The sequence below is a fragment of the Cetorhinus maximus genome, chromosome 9 (genome assembly GCF_964194155.1).
Source record: "Cetorhinus maximus chromosome 9, sCetMax3.hap1.1, whole genome shotgun sequence".
NCBI classification, from domain to species: Eukaryota; Metazoa; Chordata; class Chondrichthyes; order Lamniformes; family Cetorhinidae; genus Cetorhinus; species Cetorhinus maximus.
The window spans coordinates 103,379,839-103,394,234 of NC_135887.1; the positions used below are offsets into that span (position 1 = coordinate 103,379,839).

The 14,396-nt window shown below is 43.6% G+C and overlaps 1 protein-coding gene across 3 annotated transcripts in view; it reads right to left on the minus strand.

The window, feature by feature from the left end:
- tub (TUB bipartite transcription factor) overlaps positions 1–14,396 on the minus strand; it is a 275,702-nt gene that overhangs the window by 115,102 nt on the left and 146,204 nt on the right. For all 3 annotated transcript variants that reach the window (XM_078549225.1, XM_078549224.1, XM_078549223.1), the window contains exon 3: positions 11,930–12,092. In XM_078549225.1, coding sequence (XP_078405351.1) covers positions 11,930–12,092 — 163 coding nt within the window. The remainder of the gene's footprint in view (positions 1–11,929; positions 12,093–14,396) is intronic.

A 14,396-nucleotide genomic window follows, 5' to 3' on the forward strand; every position in this document is an offset into this window, starting at 1 on the left:
GCAGCCGCCAAAGAGACCTTGATCCAGCACATCCTGCACTGCTGTGTAGGCTCAACTCCATTGCTGACGCCATTGTTGGTCTCCAACAATGTGTATGCGAGACGGATGCAGGGCAGCTCAATCTCACTCCAGCCAACCCTTCTCCTCAAGGAGTCAGCCAGGGGCCATCGGGCACCCACAGTGAGGAGGATCAGCAGATGTACCCCCCAGGGGCCATCCATCCAGGTGACCCTGGGAGTGTCCAGCCCATCTGAATCCCCTCTTCCTGTGACCTCAGCAGCTCCAGCTCCACAGGCCAAGGAAGGTGCCACTGCCATACAGCAGGACCCCGAAAGCAGGCCGGAGCCCTCCAGGTCTTGGCCCTCCAGAGGACACCCACCAAGGTCATCACACCTTGTGATGTCTGCGACAGGGTGTCGCAGTCAGCAGGCTGCCTCCACCTCCGCTGTGGATAGCCGGGGAGCACCAAGGTGTAACGGCAGGGTTAGGAAGGTTAAGAAGATGTAGTTTCACAGCATGGGCATGGGTGTTAATCACTTGCACATAATGTTCACTATTGTAAATAAACTCCCAAAAATGTCTCCCTGCCTATGGCTCCATGTTCTGATGAGCAGTGTTCATGTCACTCAGATGTGAAACCTTTCTACACAAGATAAAGGCAGGTGTCTCAGTCCAGGGCCTCTTCCCTGTGCTTTGTGCAGCCATCAGACCAAAGTGATGGTCCAGCTTCACACTCCCTGGACTCATTAGTGATGCCTGCATCTTGATGGTGCTTGTCATTGCTGCCAGAATGATGTGGGCAGGCATCATAGAATTCTCTCATTCTCTCTTTGTGCTCTCAGCACCTTTGATATGGGGCTGGCCCCTATCTCTTCAGCATCTGTGACCACTGATGCTGTGCTGCTAAAGGGCTCAGGTGCTGAAGGTGGACAAAGGATCAGATGCGTCTAAAGTTTCATGGCTGCGTCTCCATGATATGACCCATGATAGGCAGAACGCAAGCGAGCTGCCTTTGGCCAGACAGGAGTCAGACATTCTCAGCGGCTATGTGAAGATCGATGGATTTTCCTCACTGCATGTCGTCATCATCTGCCTGCAATTGAGCAACTATTAGGGCCTCCATGACAGGAGCATTATCACAGAGGGTATTCGCGCTGCCATAAGCCGGACTGGAGTCAAACGTTCACAGATGCAACGTGAGGATATATGGTGTCTCCTCACTGCATGTCATCATCATTCCCCACAAATTTAGCAACTATGAGGGCCTTTCGAGTGTACCTGTCTCATCTCACCAGTGCATGTGCCTCATCCCCGTCATCGTCGCCCTTCAAAGACCTCCTCACCCTCATCCCCGTTGGTGTCCTTCTCATCGGAAGAGACCTCTAGTTTCTCCACCTCCTCCTCAGCTAGCTCCTCTCCCTGTTGCAGCACCAGGTTGTGAAGGGCAAGTTCCAGGCACTGGAACCTTATTTTACAGCATCCCGATGGTTTGCTCCACCAAGTTGCGAGCTACAGCACGAGCCTCGTTACACCTTCGCTCTCCTGCAGTCTGAGGCCGCTGCACGGGTGTCATCAGCCACGTCCTCTGCGGGTAGCCCTTGTCCGAGAGGAGCCACCCCTGCAGCCTCTGTGGACCCTGGAAGACGTCAGGGATCTGTGACCGACTGAGAATGTAGGAGTCATGGACACTCCCTGGAAACCGTGCACAGACCTGCAGGATGCATTTCTGATGGTCGCACACCAGATGCACATTCAGTGAATGGAATCCTTCGCGGCTGACATAGTTGACCGCTTATTGCGACGGAGATCTGAGCGCCACATGAGTGCAGTCGATAGCATCTTGCACCTGTGGGAAACCCAAGACCTGGGCAAATCCAAACGCTCTTGCATCCTGTCCTGCTCCTGGGCAAAATACATAATGTTGTGTGCCCTTGTGAAGATGGCATCCATGACTTTATGGATACATTTGTGAGTGGAGGCTTGTGATATCCCACAGAGGTCACCTGTGGAGCCTTGAAAGGAGTCACTGGCATAGAAATTGAGTGCCACGGTCACTTTTATGCCCACTGGCAGTGGATGCCCTCCATGTCCCCGTGGCACCAAATCCTGCAGTAGCTGCTGGATTCCAGTTCCCTAGGCACGTGCAGTCTTTGGTGACATTGGTTCTTGGTCATCTGAAGGAATGAAAGGCGGCATCTATAGACCCTGGGTCTAGCTAGACCAGTGACGGCTCGCTATGGCTTTTTGGCAGTGTGTGCAGGAGCCCCAGCCACCCATTCTTCCAGAGGGTGCTGCTCCTCCCTCTGCATAGCCAGGTGCCTCAGTCACTCGCTTCTCAGCCGTCTTTGCTCGCTGTACGCAACAGGGCATACAGCTAGTTCACTAGGCTCCATGATCCTGATGTACTCCTCCTACAGGATGAAAGAGAGATACATGTGGGTTAGCTTGGGCGCACTAAGAACCTCTCTTGGCTAAGCCCGAAAGCCCCTTAACACATCCCTGAGAGTGCTGGCCACCACTTGGATGGCCAGAGATTAGTGCACTGCATGGCTACCCAAAACGCCACCCACCTCTGCCCACTTCACTTGACCGATTAGCGACAGCTTTGCCCATTGGACTGCATGCTGTGCGCTCAGTTCAGGTGCAGGCATTCTCCTAACCTGCATTGCAAGGCTGCACTGTTAGCTTGAACCATGGGGGAGACCGGTCCAAACTGCGATGATGACATTGCAAGGGGCTGTGAGCACCTCCACCAGTGACTGCTCCATGGCCAGCTTTAGATTGTTCGATGTGACCAGTTGTCTAACTGCTCTGCAGTACTTTGCAGTCTGTGCCCGAGGGGTGAAATGCTCTAGAGCACTTGGTGGCACTTTGATGCCTCTGCGTTGCTTGAGAGGGCAGAGAAGCTAGAGACCTGACTTCAACCATATCAATGTGGCAGTGCTTGAACTGTCTCAGCTGCAGAGGAATGGTCACTTTATAGGTGTCCCTAATGCGTGGCCGCTTCCCTCGTCCACCCCCACCCCCACCCCCACCCCCCCACCCCACACACTCCACACACTCCACACGTGCTTGTGTGCTACCTTCAACCGCAGGTCCCACCCCATAATGCACCTCAACCTCGAAGTCCAACGGGTGACCCAGGTGAGTGCTCCGCAACGTTACTGTGTACACACCTCCAAGTTCCCCTCAAAGTGCAGCCGGCCAAGTGCACGTCTTTATATGCTGTTGTGAAACAGGTCAGCGTGATTGAGATCCAGCAGGGGTGAACGATTCCGACAGGCCTGGTGTTTAATGATATGCTGATGTATTACAATGAGGTTCCCGACATCCAGTGGTGGGAAACGTGGCCTGCCATCGACAGGCTGAGTGAATGATCGTAAACTGAAACTGATTTTTGGCCTTCTTGCCATATTGTTCACTCAGGCCACCAAACGCGCCCGACGCCAGCGAGCACGGATGATTTTGCCCACTGATGCAGGCACAGATGCACTAGTGAGAGTCATTGTTAACATCTTCAAGGGAGTATTCAGCTGAGTATGGCACCAAAGTCTGAGCACAAAAGAGGTCAATGGGAGGCATAAAGAAAACTCTCCAGTGGCTAAAGCCATATCTGTTTTCTGAGACCAGTCATTGAAATCCCAAGGCATCACTGCAGGAGTTCCTCAGAGAATCTTCCTTGGTCCAACCATCTTCTACTGAAACACAAGTTATCCCTTAAAGGACAGAGATAGGGCTGTGTGATGATTCTAAGCCTACACAAGCAGGGTATAAACTGGGTACACTGTGATCAGTGGATTACTTGCTGATCCCTCAAAGCCTCTGCACCATCTACAAAACTGAATTTGAGGATAGCCACAACAACTCTCAAGAAGCTCAGTGCCATCCAGGACAGAGCAATTCATTGGATTGGCACCCTGCCACTGGACTTAATAGCAATCCTCTTCATCACCAGTCTACAGTAGCTGCAGCATATACAATGTACAGGATGCACAGGGCAACACAACAAGGTTACTTAAGATAGCATTTCCCTCCTTTGTGATCTCTACCAATGAAAAGAACACAAGCAATGTGATGGGACACCCATCCCTCTAAGTTCCCTGCCAAGTCACCCAACCTCTTGAATTGGACGTAGGTCACTCATTCATCATCACAGAAAGTGGTAATGATGCCCATAAATCGCTGATAAGACGGTGACCTAGAACTTCAATTGTAGCAGTGAGCCAAAGGGCAACCAGTGTGGTGGGGAGGGGCAATGGTAGCTTAATGTGGGGTTGGGGGAGCATCTCCTGCCTCCAAGGTAAGATTTTTTTTTAAATGTTTAAAAAAAGACTTGCGTTGGCAGACACAGCTAAGGCTGCAGCAGAACGCTGAGCAGGTCAGACGTAATGCCTGCACCACTCATCGCTGCCAAGTTTCTGTGGTGAAATCTAAAACAGGCATTGGGCCTGCATTTACATGTGTAAGGAACCTAGTGCATGTTTTAGATGGTCTTTTGGGAAGTCTCAAACATAGTCTCAAACCTAATTGTCATACGGATGCAAAACATAAACTGTCGAAGCTGTGCCTCATTATGCCAACCAATTTCTAGCCCCTATTGTAAACATTTAAGCTCTCTTAGACATAGTACAGTATAGATGGATGCAGAATACATATTTCTCTGCTTAGTCCCAACAAAGTGCCTCCGCCTCAACATCAGAAAAGCACCTGACTTGCAATGTTAATTTCCTTCGATCAATCGTCCTGACTTCTGAGGTAAATTACCAATTGTTAGAACTATAACTTCCAGGACAGTATTATCTTTTGAAATTTGGAAGGGCAGTGCATTATTTGGACACTTGGGAATTTTTTTTAAAAAGATCATAAATTCACCTTGGAATGTAAACAAACATGCCTTTTCCAAGAAATCATCTGACCAGTATGGCACTAGAGGTGGGACAGCCATTTGCTTCTTGAACTGCAATCACTGTAATTGATGAAGAAAAACAGTTTTAAAGGCAAAGGCCTGGTAATTTACTGGAAATCACCTGCCAGAGGAGCTTTATGTTTTGAACTTCTTGTATTGAACTCAGTTGGGAGTGAACTGAGAAAGTGAAGCTGCCCAGCTCGCACTCTCCTTGCCTTTCCTGAAATAGAGTGGTTATCAGTATCGAGCTAGGAGTCCTCAACACAGCAGAACGTATCTGTCTTTGGAAACCCGAGAAGGATTGATCTGATTCTATTTTCTCACATCAAAGCTGCGTTGGTGGGAACCTTTAGGCATCTACTGGGACTAGCAATCTGACTTTACATGTGGGAGCTCCAGATCACCAGTGTTGAAACCCTGCAAATTTTGGCCTTTGTTTTATAAATTATTTTCTTCAACTGCCCGAGAGAGAGAGAGAGAGAGAGAGAGTGTATGTGCACTTGTGCGTGTGTGAATGAATTTTAGGAGGGAGAGATGGTTACACTTCCAGATTACAAATTATGTATTAATCAGTTCTTGCAACTTGTCTTAAAAAAAGAAGTTTAATTTTATAATAAATCAAACTTTCTGAGTTTATTGAAAGAAGTTTTGTTAAAGTGTCTTTTGTTCTGGATCTAACATTAGCAAAGGTAAATTATTGGCCATTTTGATGAGTGAATTAAAATTTTAACTTTTAAATTAATGGTGCAACCTGTGGACTAGTGGGGCTAGATACAGTGCGCACTCCTCCCATACCGGTCATAACATAGATTGGGGGCTCTTGCAGGATTTGAAACGCAGACAACGGGTGATTGGATGTGGAATAGTAATAATTGGTAACGGATGAAAGGACAGATACCAGGTTTCTTATACATTAGTAAATCAAAATGGCTTTGGAAGTTGCTAAGGCTTTTCTAGAGATGGAAGATTTAATCCTGACTGGTTTATATAAAGTAACCAAAGCTGAGCTAATGGGATTGGCAGATAAGTTGGAGTTAGAATTAACCATAGGGGCGAGTAAAGAGACTTAGTTGAGGTAATAGTGCAGCATTTGAGATTGGAAAGGATACCAGAGAGACCACGTTCTCCAGGGGGTGAGTCAATTGATTTAGCTAGGATTCAGTTGCAAATGAAGCAGCTTGAAGATGAAAAAAAATGGACAAACGTAAACTTGAAAAAGCAAAGGAACAGCAAAAACTTGAATTAGAAAGAACAGAAAAAGAAAAAGAAAGAGATACATGAGAAAAAGAGAGAGCAGGGAAAATGGAAATGAAAAAGCTTGAACTTGATCTCCAGAGACAGAAGTTAGCAAGGGGGGAAAGAGAGAAGGAACGAGAAATGGAATACCAGCTTAAAAGTCCAACCACGTCCAATCACCCATTGTCCACGTTTCAAATCCTGTAAGAGCCCCCAATCTATGTTATGATCAGGATGGGAGGAGTGTGCACTGTATCTAGCCCCAGTACTTCACTGGTTGCACTATCAATTTAAAAGTTTAATTCACTCATCAAAAGTTAAAAAAAGAGAACAAAATTTTAAAAAAGAAATGGGGAACATTTTTTCTATTCGTTAATGGGATGTGGACATCACTGGCACAGCCAGCATTTATTGCCCATCCCTAATTAACCTTGTTCAGAGGACATTTAAGAGGCAAACATTGCTGTTGGTCTGGATTCACAAGTAGGCCAGACTTCCTACCCTAAAGGACATTAATTAACCAGATGGGTCTTTACAACAATCGACAATGGTTTCATGGCCATCATCAGACTTTTAATTCCAGGTTTTTATTGAATTCAAATTTCACCATCTGCCATGGTGAGATTTGAACTCCAGTCCCCAGAGCATTACCCTGGGTCTCTGGACAATACCAAAATGCCACCACCTCCCCCTGATGATGATGAAAAAACCACCTCCAACCCAAAGCCCAGTGGGGAGATGTTTAAACTTGTACAAGCCCTTCCAAAGTTTGAGGAAAGGGGTGCAGAGTAATCCTTTATTTCATTTGAGAAGGTAGCTAAGTAAATCAAGTGGCCAAAAGAAAACTGGACATTGCTCCAGTAGGTTGGTGGGTAGAGCTCATGAAGTTTATGCATCACTTTTAGACGAGGTTTTTGTGGATTATGATGCATTAAAAAAAGGCTATTCTTAGTACTTATGAGTTGGTCCCTGTGGTGTACAGGCTGAAATTTGGAAACATAAAGAAACAGCCTGAGACAGCTTGAATTTGAGAGGATAAAGCAAAGTAATTTTGACTGTTGGATACAGGCATTAAAGGCAGATACAACGGATGAAGCTCTTAGAGAAATAATTCTCCTGGAAGAATTTAAAAATTCACTTCCTCCAGTAGTTAGAACCCATGTTGAAGGCCAGAGGGTTGCAACAGCTAGACAGACTGTGGAGATGGCTAACAATTATGACCTGGTCCATAAATCCAAATCATTTTTCCGTCAAATCAACCTTGTGAACCTTCTCCAAACTGTCTCCAATGCCAATATATCTTTCCTTAGATAATGGGACCAAAATTGTTCACAGTATTCTAGGTGTGGTCTAACTAGTTGCCTTGTATAGTTTTAGCAAGACTTCCCTATTTTTATACTCCATTCCCTTTGAAATAAAGGCAAACATTCCACTTGCCTTTCCTATTACCTGTTGAACTTGTATGTTATGGGATTCATGCACAAGGACTCCCAAATCCCTCTGTGCTACAGCCTTCTGCAGTCTTTTTCCATTTAAATAATATTCAGCTCCTCTATTCTTCCTGCCAAAGTGCATAACATCCCATTTTTCCACATTATACTCCATCTGGCAAGCTTTTGCCTACTCACTTAACCTGTCTATATCCCTCTGCAGACTCCTTGTGTCATCCTCACCACTTGCCTTCCCACCTATTTTTGTGTCATCTGCAAACTTGATGATAGTACATTCACTTCCCTCATCTAAGTCATTTATGTCTGTAAATAATTGAGGCCCCTGCACTGATCCCTGTGGCAATCTACTAGTTACAGGTTGCCATCATGAAAATACCCCTTTATCCCAACTCTCTGTCTTCTAACTAGTTAGCCAATCCTCTATCCATGCTAATATACTACCCCCAACACCTTAGGCTCTTATCTTATTAAGTAGCCTGATGCGCAGTACCTTATTGAATGCCTTTTGTAAATCCAAACATATTACATCTACTGGTTCTCCTTCATCTATCCTGCTAGTTACCTCCTCAAAGAATTCTAATACATTTGTTAGGCATGATTTCCCCTTCATGAAGCCATGCTGACTCTGCTTGATTAGGTTATGTATTTCTAAATGCGCTGCCATTACATCTTTTATAATATACTCCAACATTTTCCCAATAACAGATGTTAAGCTAACAGGCCTATAATTACCTGTTTTAAGTTGATTTAACTATCAACATAGCTTAAACAATCCTGGGCTTTATAAATTGAGGCATAGTGTACAAAAACAGGGGAGTTACGTGAAATCCTCATAAAACATCTGTCGTAATATATCCAATTCTGGGCACCACATTTCAGGAATGATGTTAATGCCTTCTAGATGGTTCAGAGGAAATTAGCTAGTGGGGCTCCTGATGTGTGGAGAGACTGGAGAAGCTGTTCTTCTTATAGCAGAGCTGGTTAAGGGGTGATTTAATAGAGGTGTTCACAGTTAAAATGAATTTTGATACAGTCAAGTAAGGAAGAGCTCTTCCCATTCGCATGTGGGTCAGTAAGCAGAAAACACTAAGATAATTAGTAAAAGAAGCAGAGAGGAGATCAACCATTTTTTTTTTACCCAGTTAGTTGCCACGATCTGCAATGCGCTACCCGAAAGGGTGGCAGGGTCAGATTCAATACTAACTCTTAAGAAGCAGTTAGAATGTGTACTTGTAAAGGAAAGGTCTGCAGGGGTCATGAGGAAAGAGTGAGGGAATGGGACTGATTGGCATAGACATGATGGGTCAAATGGACTGGGTCGAAAGGCCTTCTTCTGTGGTGTATGATTACATAATACAATTCTATGAAATAATTTCACAAAGGGGGCCTTACAGATGGCAATGCAAAAAGGTTCTCATTTCATCAATTCAAGCTAGATTTAAATCAAAGTCTCAAGAGATTTAAAAAAACAGTGCCTGAACCACTGCACAATGTATGTCAGCTTAACCATTTAGAGCAAGGAAACTTATTAAAGCTTCAAAATTCAACTTCAGTGATCTGCTTGTCAGCTTGATGTTGAGGTCAAAAATTCAGCTTCAACCAGGGGTGCTATTTAGCTGAAAAGCAATTCTGAGGTAAATAGAGAATTGAAATTTGAATTAAATAACTTTAAAAAATATATAGATGTAGTTAACGAATAGGTGTGGAGTTGAAATTGCAAAACATACTTTAACTTAGCTGTCGATGACCTAGCTAGGGAAATTATTTATGGAAAATTATATCTGCTAAATGAAATTACATCTGTCTTAAACTGTAGTTTGCAAGAAAGCATTAACATTCTTCAATATTGTTTAGAATGCTGTATTGTGAATGCTGAATTTGGTTTTTTTTTATTATTTGATAGGATGTGGGCATTGCTGACAAGGGCAGCATTTGTTGCCCATCCCTAATTGCCCTTGAAATGAATGGCTTGCTTATCTATTTCAGGGGGCAGTTAAGAGTCAACCACATTGCTGTGGGTCTGGAGTCACATGTAGGCCAGACCAGGTAAGGATGGCAGATTTCCTTCCTCAAAGAATATTAGTGAACTAGATGGGTTTTTACAACAATTGATGATAGGTTCATGGTTACCATTACTAAGATGAGTGTTATACTCCAGATTTTATTAATTGAATTTAAATTCCACCAACTGCCAAGGGAGATTTGAACCCAGGTTCCCAGAGCATTAGCCTGAGCCTCTGGATTATTAATTCAGTGACATTACCACTACACCACCATCTCCCCATTTGTTGAATAAAAAGGAATAGCACAGCAGGTCAGTGAAAGGCTGACACAGTCAATATAAATAGAGAATAATGGATAACCAAGCTTGATTATAAAACAGCAATTTAACCAGTGGGTTTGAATATCGTCCTTTTCTACAGGAAAAAAAACAGTTCATGACAGTCTCCAAAACCTTGCTGTAAAATTATCCCAAGATGCTATTCTTATTATTGTAACTCCATTCCTTTTACAATAGGAGGAAAGAGTTATTGTGTTTTGGGTCAGTGTTCTTTTGCTGACTGCATGAGTCAGATTCCTTCTTGTCACTGATGTGTGTTGGCCTTTAAACTGAAAGATTAATGACTGTGATGTCAAAGTTGTAAATTTACTGTGCAATAATCTGCAGCTAATCACCAGGAAACTCTATAGCCAATGAATGTTGGTTAATTATAAAAGAGAGATTGGATATAATTGAAACAGTTCCTGAAACTTTAGGCAAGGGTGGTATTAAAACTGTAAACTTGTTTCTGGGAATTCACCACCAATAAAAAATCTTCCTTCTAGTTTATATATAAAATATTTAATTCTGCTACTCAATCAATGATGATATGAACAGAGATACGAACAATGTCACTGTGAATATCAGCTTTCTTACTATCAAAAAGTACATTTTCCTGCAATAAAATTAAAATAGCACAGAAATATGGATCTTCATTATGGCAGCTACCATTTTGGACCTTTTTGCTGCCAGCAGTATGCCTAAAATGAGTGCAGTGTGAGCACATTTCCAGGTCTGTATGTTTTGATAGAAAATGATACTTAATATTTAATACCCCTCATAAGTGTTTCTGGACCATGGAACCTCAACTCAAGTGGACTCAATAAGTTCTGTTTATGGGAGAGTTCATGTCAAGTAACATTTGTGTCACACGAGTGCCAGGCAATGACCATCTCCAACAAGAGACAATCTAACCAAATTCCGTTGACATTCAACGGCATTAATATCACTGAATCCCCTACTATCAACATCCTGGGGGTTATCATTGACCAGGGGCTGAACTGAACCAGCCATATAAATACTGTGGCTACAGCAGCAGGTCAGAGGCTAGGGATTCTGGGTGAGTAGCTCACCTCCTGACACCCCAAAGTTTGTCCACCATCTACAAGGCATAAGTCAGGTGTGTAATGGAATACTCTCCACTTGCCTGGATAAGTGCAGCTCCAACAGCACTCAAGAAGCTCAACATCATCCAGGACAAAGCAGCCAGTTTGATTGGCAGTCCAGCAACACAGTAAACATACATGCCATCCACCAACAGCACAGTGGCAGCAGTGTGTACCATGTATAAGATGCACTGCAGCAACTGGTCAAGCCTCCTTCAAAAGCACCTTCAAAACCTGCAACCTCTACATGTAGAAGGATTAAGGCAGCTAGTTCATGGGAACATCACCATCTTCAAGTTTCCTTCCAAACCACACACCATCCTGGAAATATATCACCATTCTATCAATGCTGTTAGGTTCTAAATCTGGAACTCCTTCCCTAACAGCACTGTGGGAGTAATTACACTACACAGGCAGCTGTGGTTTAAGAAGGCAGCCCGTCACCACACTCTCAAGGGGAAATAGGTTTGGGCAACATATGCTGGCCTTGCCAGTGATGCTCACACCTCATGAAAGAATATATGAAAAAATTGAGCTTCTTTACTAGGCCCAAGGGAAAGGTACAATTAAGCTTGCTACCATTGGATTGGACCGTACTCACTATTTGCAGTATAAGTTCCTGTTTAGTGAATATTCTTAAGAATGCGTGGCATAATTTCTGTGCCATAATACTGAAATGCTGTACAAATTCCTCTCCTCCACTCAGCTGGTGAATCATTGATCGAGTGCTGCCTATGATGAGCTTTAGTCTGATGGTTGAAAGTCATTTTTTAATCTAAAAGAAATTAATTATCCAATAATTTGAATAAAGCAATGTAAATAACACAAGAAAGTGGAACTTAGTGCTAAAAACTTTATCAGATTATGTGAAATAAAGTACGCATAAACAGCATTGAGTGCACTGACTTACCATGATAAATGGTACTGCTGTTACTGTTGAGATAGGATTCAACCAAAGGGGCCTGCTCCTCTGATTGCTTCATTCGGCGAGTCCGTGATCGGCTGTCAACATTTGACTGGACCATCAGGGGCTCCTGCCGCTTTTTCTTTTGCTTTTGTTCCAGTAAAGCACGCTGCAGGAAACAAATGCCTGTTAATCATTGAGGAAGTTCACATAAAATACTTTCAATTTGTCTGAGGTTTGATTGAACTTTAGACCTGTTCAATTCACAAAGTAACTGCCGGGGTAAAACAATGGCTTCTTTGTACTTAGACTTTGAGGTCTTAATTATTATAAACCTGTAAGGATATTTTAAAAAAAAACAAGCTTCTTTTGATTAGTGAGAAAATTTAAAAAAACATCTGAATGCTTATTGAATGAATACAATAAATTCACCATTTGCAAGATCCCACAGGTATCACACATGAAGAAAATGCAGGCCAGAGATGGTGTTATTTTAGCGCAACCCCGGTTTTCCAACTCATGCTCTATTACAGCACAACTTCTTTTTACATGTGTGGGATCTGTGAAATTACTTTTTATAATGTGCTCAAGTTGCATTGGAAACTGAAGGGGGCAGCCAGGAGAGAGGGTTTTAAGGGAATGCTTGGTCGAGGAGAAAGCCAGGGAAATCTGCAGGGTGATTCCGGAACAGTGGGTGGTTTTGACAGAGAAGGAGGGCTGTACAGCTTATTGTCAGTAGTCAGAGGACTTTTCCTTGGTTGCCTGAAACATTTGTAATACTCAAGATTGAAATTCTGCAATGGCTTGGAGTTTCAACAGCACATGCTGTCCTGATTTCTGGCTCTAGCCTTGATGGGAACTCAGCGGAATTCTGAAAGAAATGACATAGACCTTCTCTGAAGGTTCAGTTGCTCTCCTGCCCATTAACAAGCATGGTCAATCTGATGTAATCCACATGGATTTTAACAAGGCTTTTGACCAAATCTCACATGGCAAAATGGTCAGAAAGGGCAATTGGCAAGTTGGATCCAAAATTAGCTCAGTGGCAGAAAGCAAAGTAGTTGGACGGTGTTCATGTGACTGGAAGGCTTTTTCCAGTGTGCTTCTGCGGGCCTCAGTCACGGCTCTCTTACTTTTTGTAATATATAACAATGATTTAGACTCCTCCATGTTGAACTCCACTTTAAGGAAGAACTGAGGCTGGCAAAGGCACTGAATGTACTCTGGACAGAGGTCTTCAATATCCATCACCAAGAGCGGCTCGGTAGCACCCTTACAGGCCGAGCTGGCTGAGTCCTAAAGGACAAAGCTGCGAGACTGGGCCTTCAGCAGGCAGTGAGGGAGCCAACAAGAGGGAAATGCCTACTTGGCCTCGTCCTCACCAGTCTACCTGTTGCAGGTGCATCGCCCACGCCAGAATTGGTAAGAGTGGCCACCACACAGTCCTTGTGGAGGTGAAGTTCCATCTTCACATTGAGGACACCCTCCATTGTGTGTGTAGCACTACCACCATGCTAAATGGGATAAAATTCAAACAGGTCGAGCAACTGAAAACTGGGTATCCATGAAGCACTGTGGGCCATCATCAGCAGCAGAATTGTATGCAACCACAATCTGTAATCTCGTGGCCTGGCATATCCCTGACTCTAACATCACCATCAAGCCAGGGGACCAACCCTGATTCAATGAAGAGTGCAGGAGGGCATGACATGAGCAGCACCAGGCATACCTAAATATGAGGTGTGTAAGCTGGCCTAGGTTTTAGGTTTTATTTTAGTAGGATTTTGCATGGTTGCTTAGCTTGGCCATTTTGTACTAACATCATGTGAACAGGAAAAGAGGCCATGTTGATGTTGTTAACTTTTTACAACAAACTCACCCAAAACTGTGTTACAAAATGTTCACTGACTAGCAACAGATGATTTCATTAGAAGGAAGTACCTCAATTACTCTGGTAATTGAAGGATAAGTAATTAATAATCAGCAGTTAATTAGAAGTTGGTTTATGTTCTTTCTGTATTTCTCCGTTAACATTTCTTATGGCAGAATTAAAGCATTATAACAGCTAGGAAAGAAATGGCATAAGCCTTGGACTCCCTCCCTGTCAGGAAAACACACTGTCCTTGACTATTGAGTCTGTCTTAATGAATGGCACTCCTGTAAATACACCGAGATAAGCGACAAAGCTTAAATGAAGGCTTTTGTTCTAACTTTAAGACAATGTGCGTAATTAGCTAGAAACAATAGAGTTAACTCTTATCACATTACTGACAAATTATAGACCAATTAGCCATTTCCAACAACTTTGCTAAGGTTGGCTTACAACATCTTTTGAGTATAAAAAAAGGAGTTACAGGAACCACATTTATGTACTTCAAGTGTGGAAGAACGGGTTTAGATCTTTGGGGGCAGTTGAGCACTGAGCGTGGTTAGTACTGGGACTGGTTCAGTAATGGCTTGCCTGCCAGTTGAA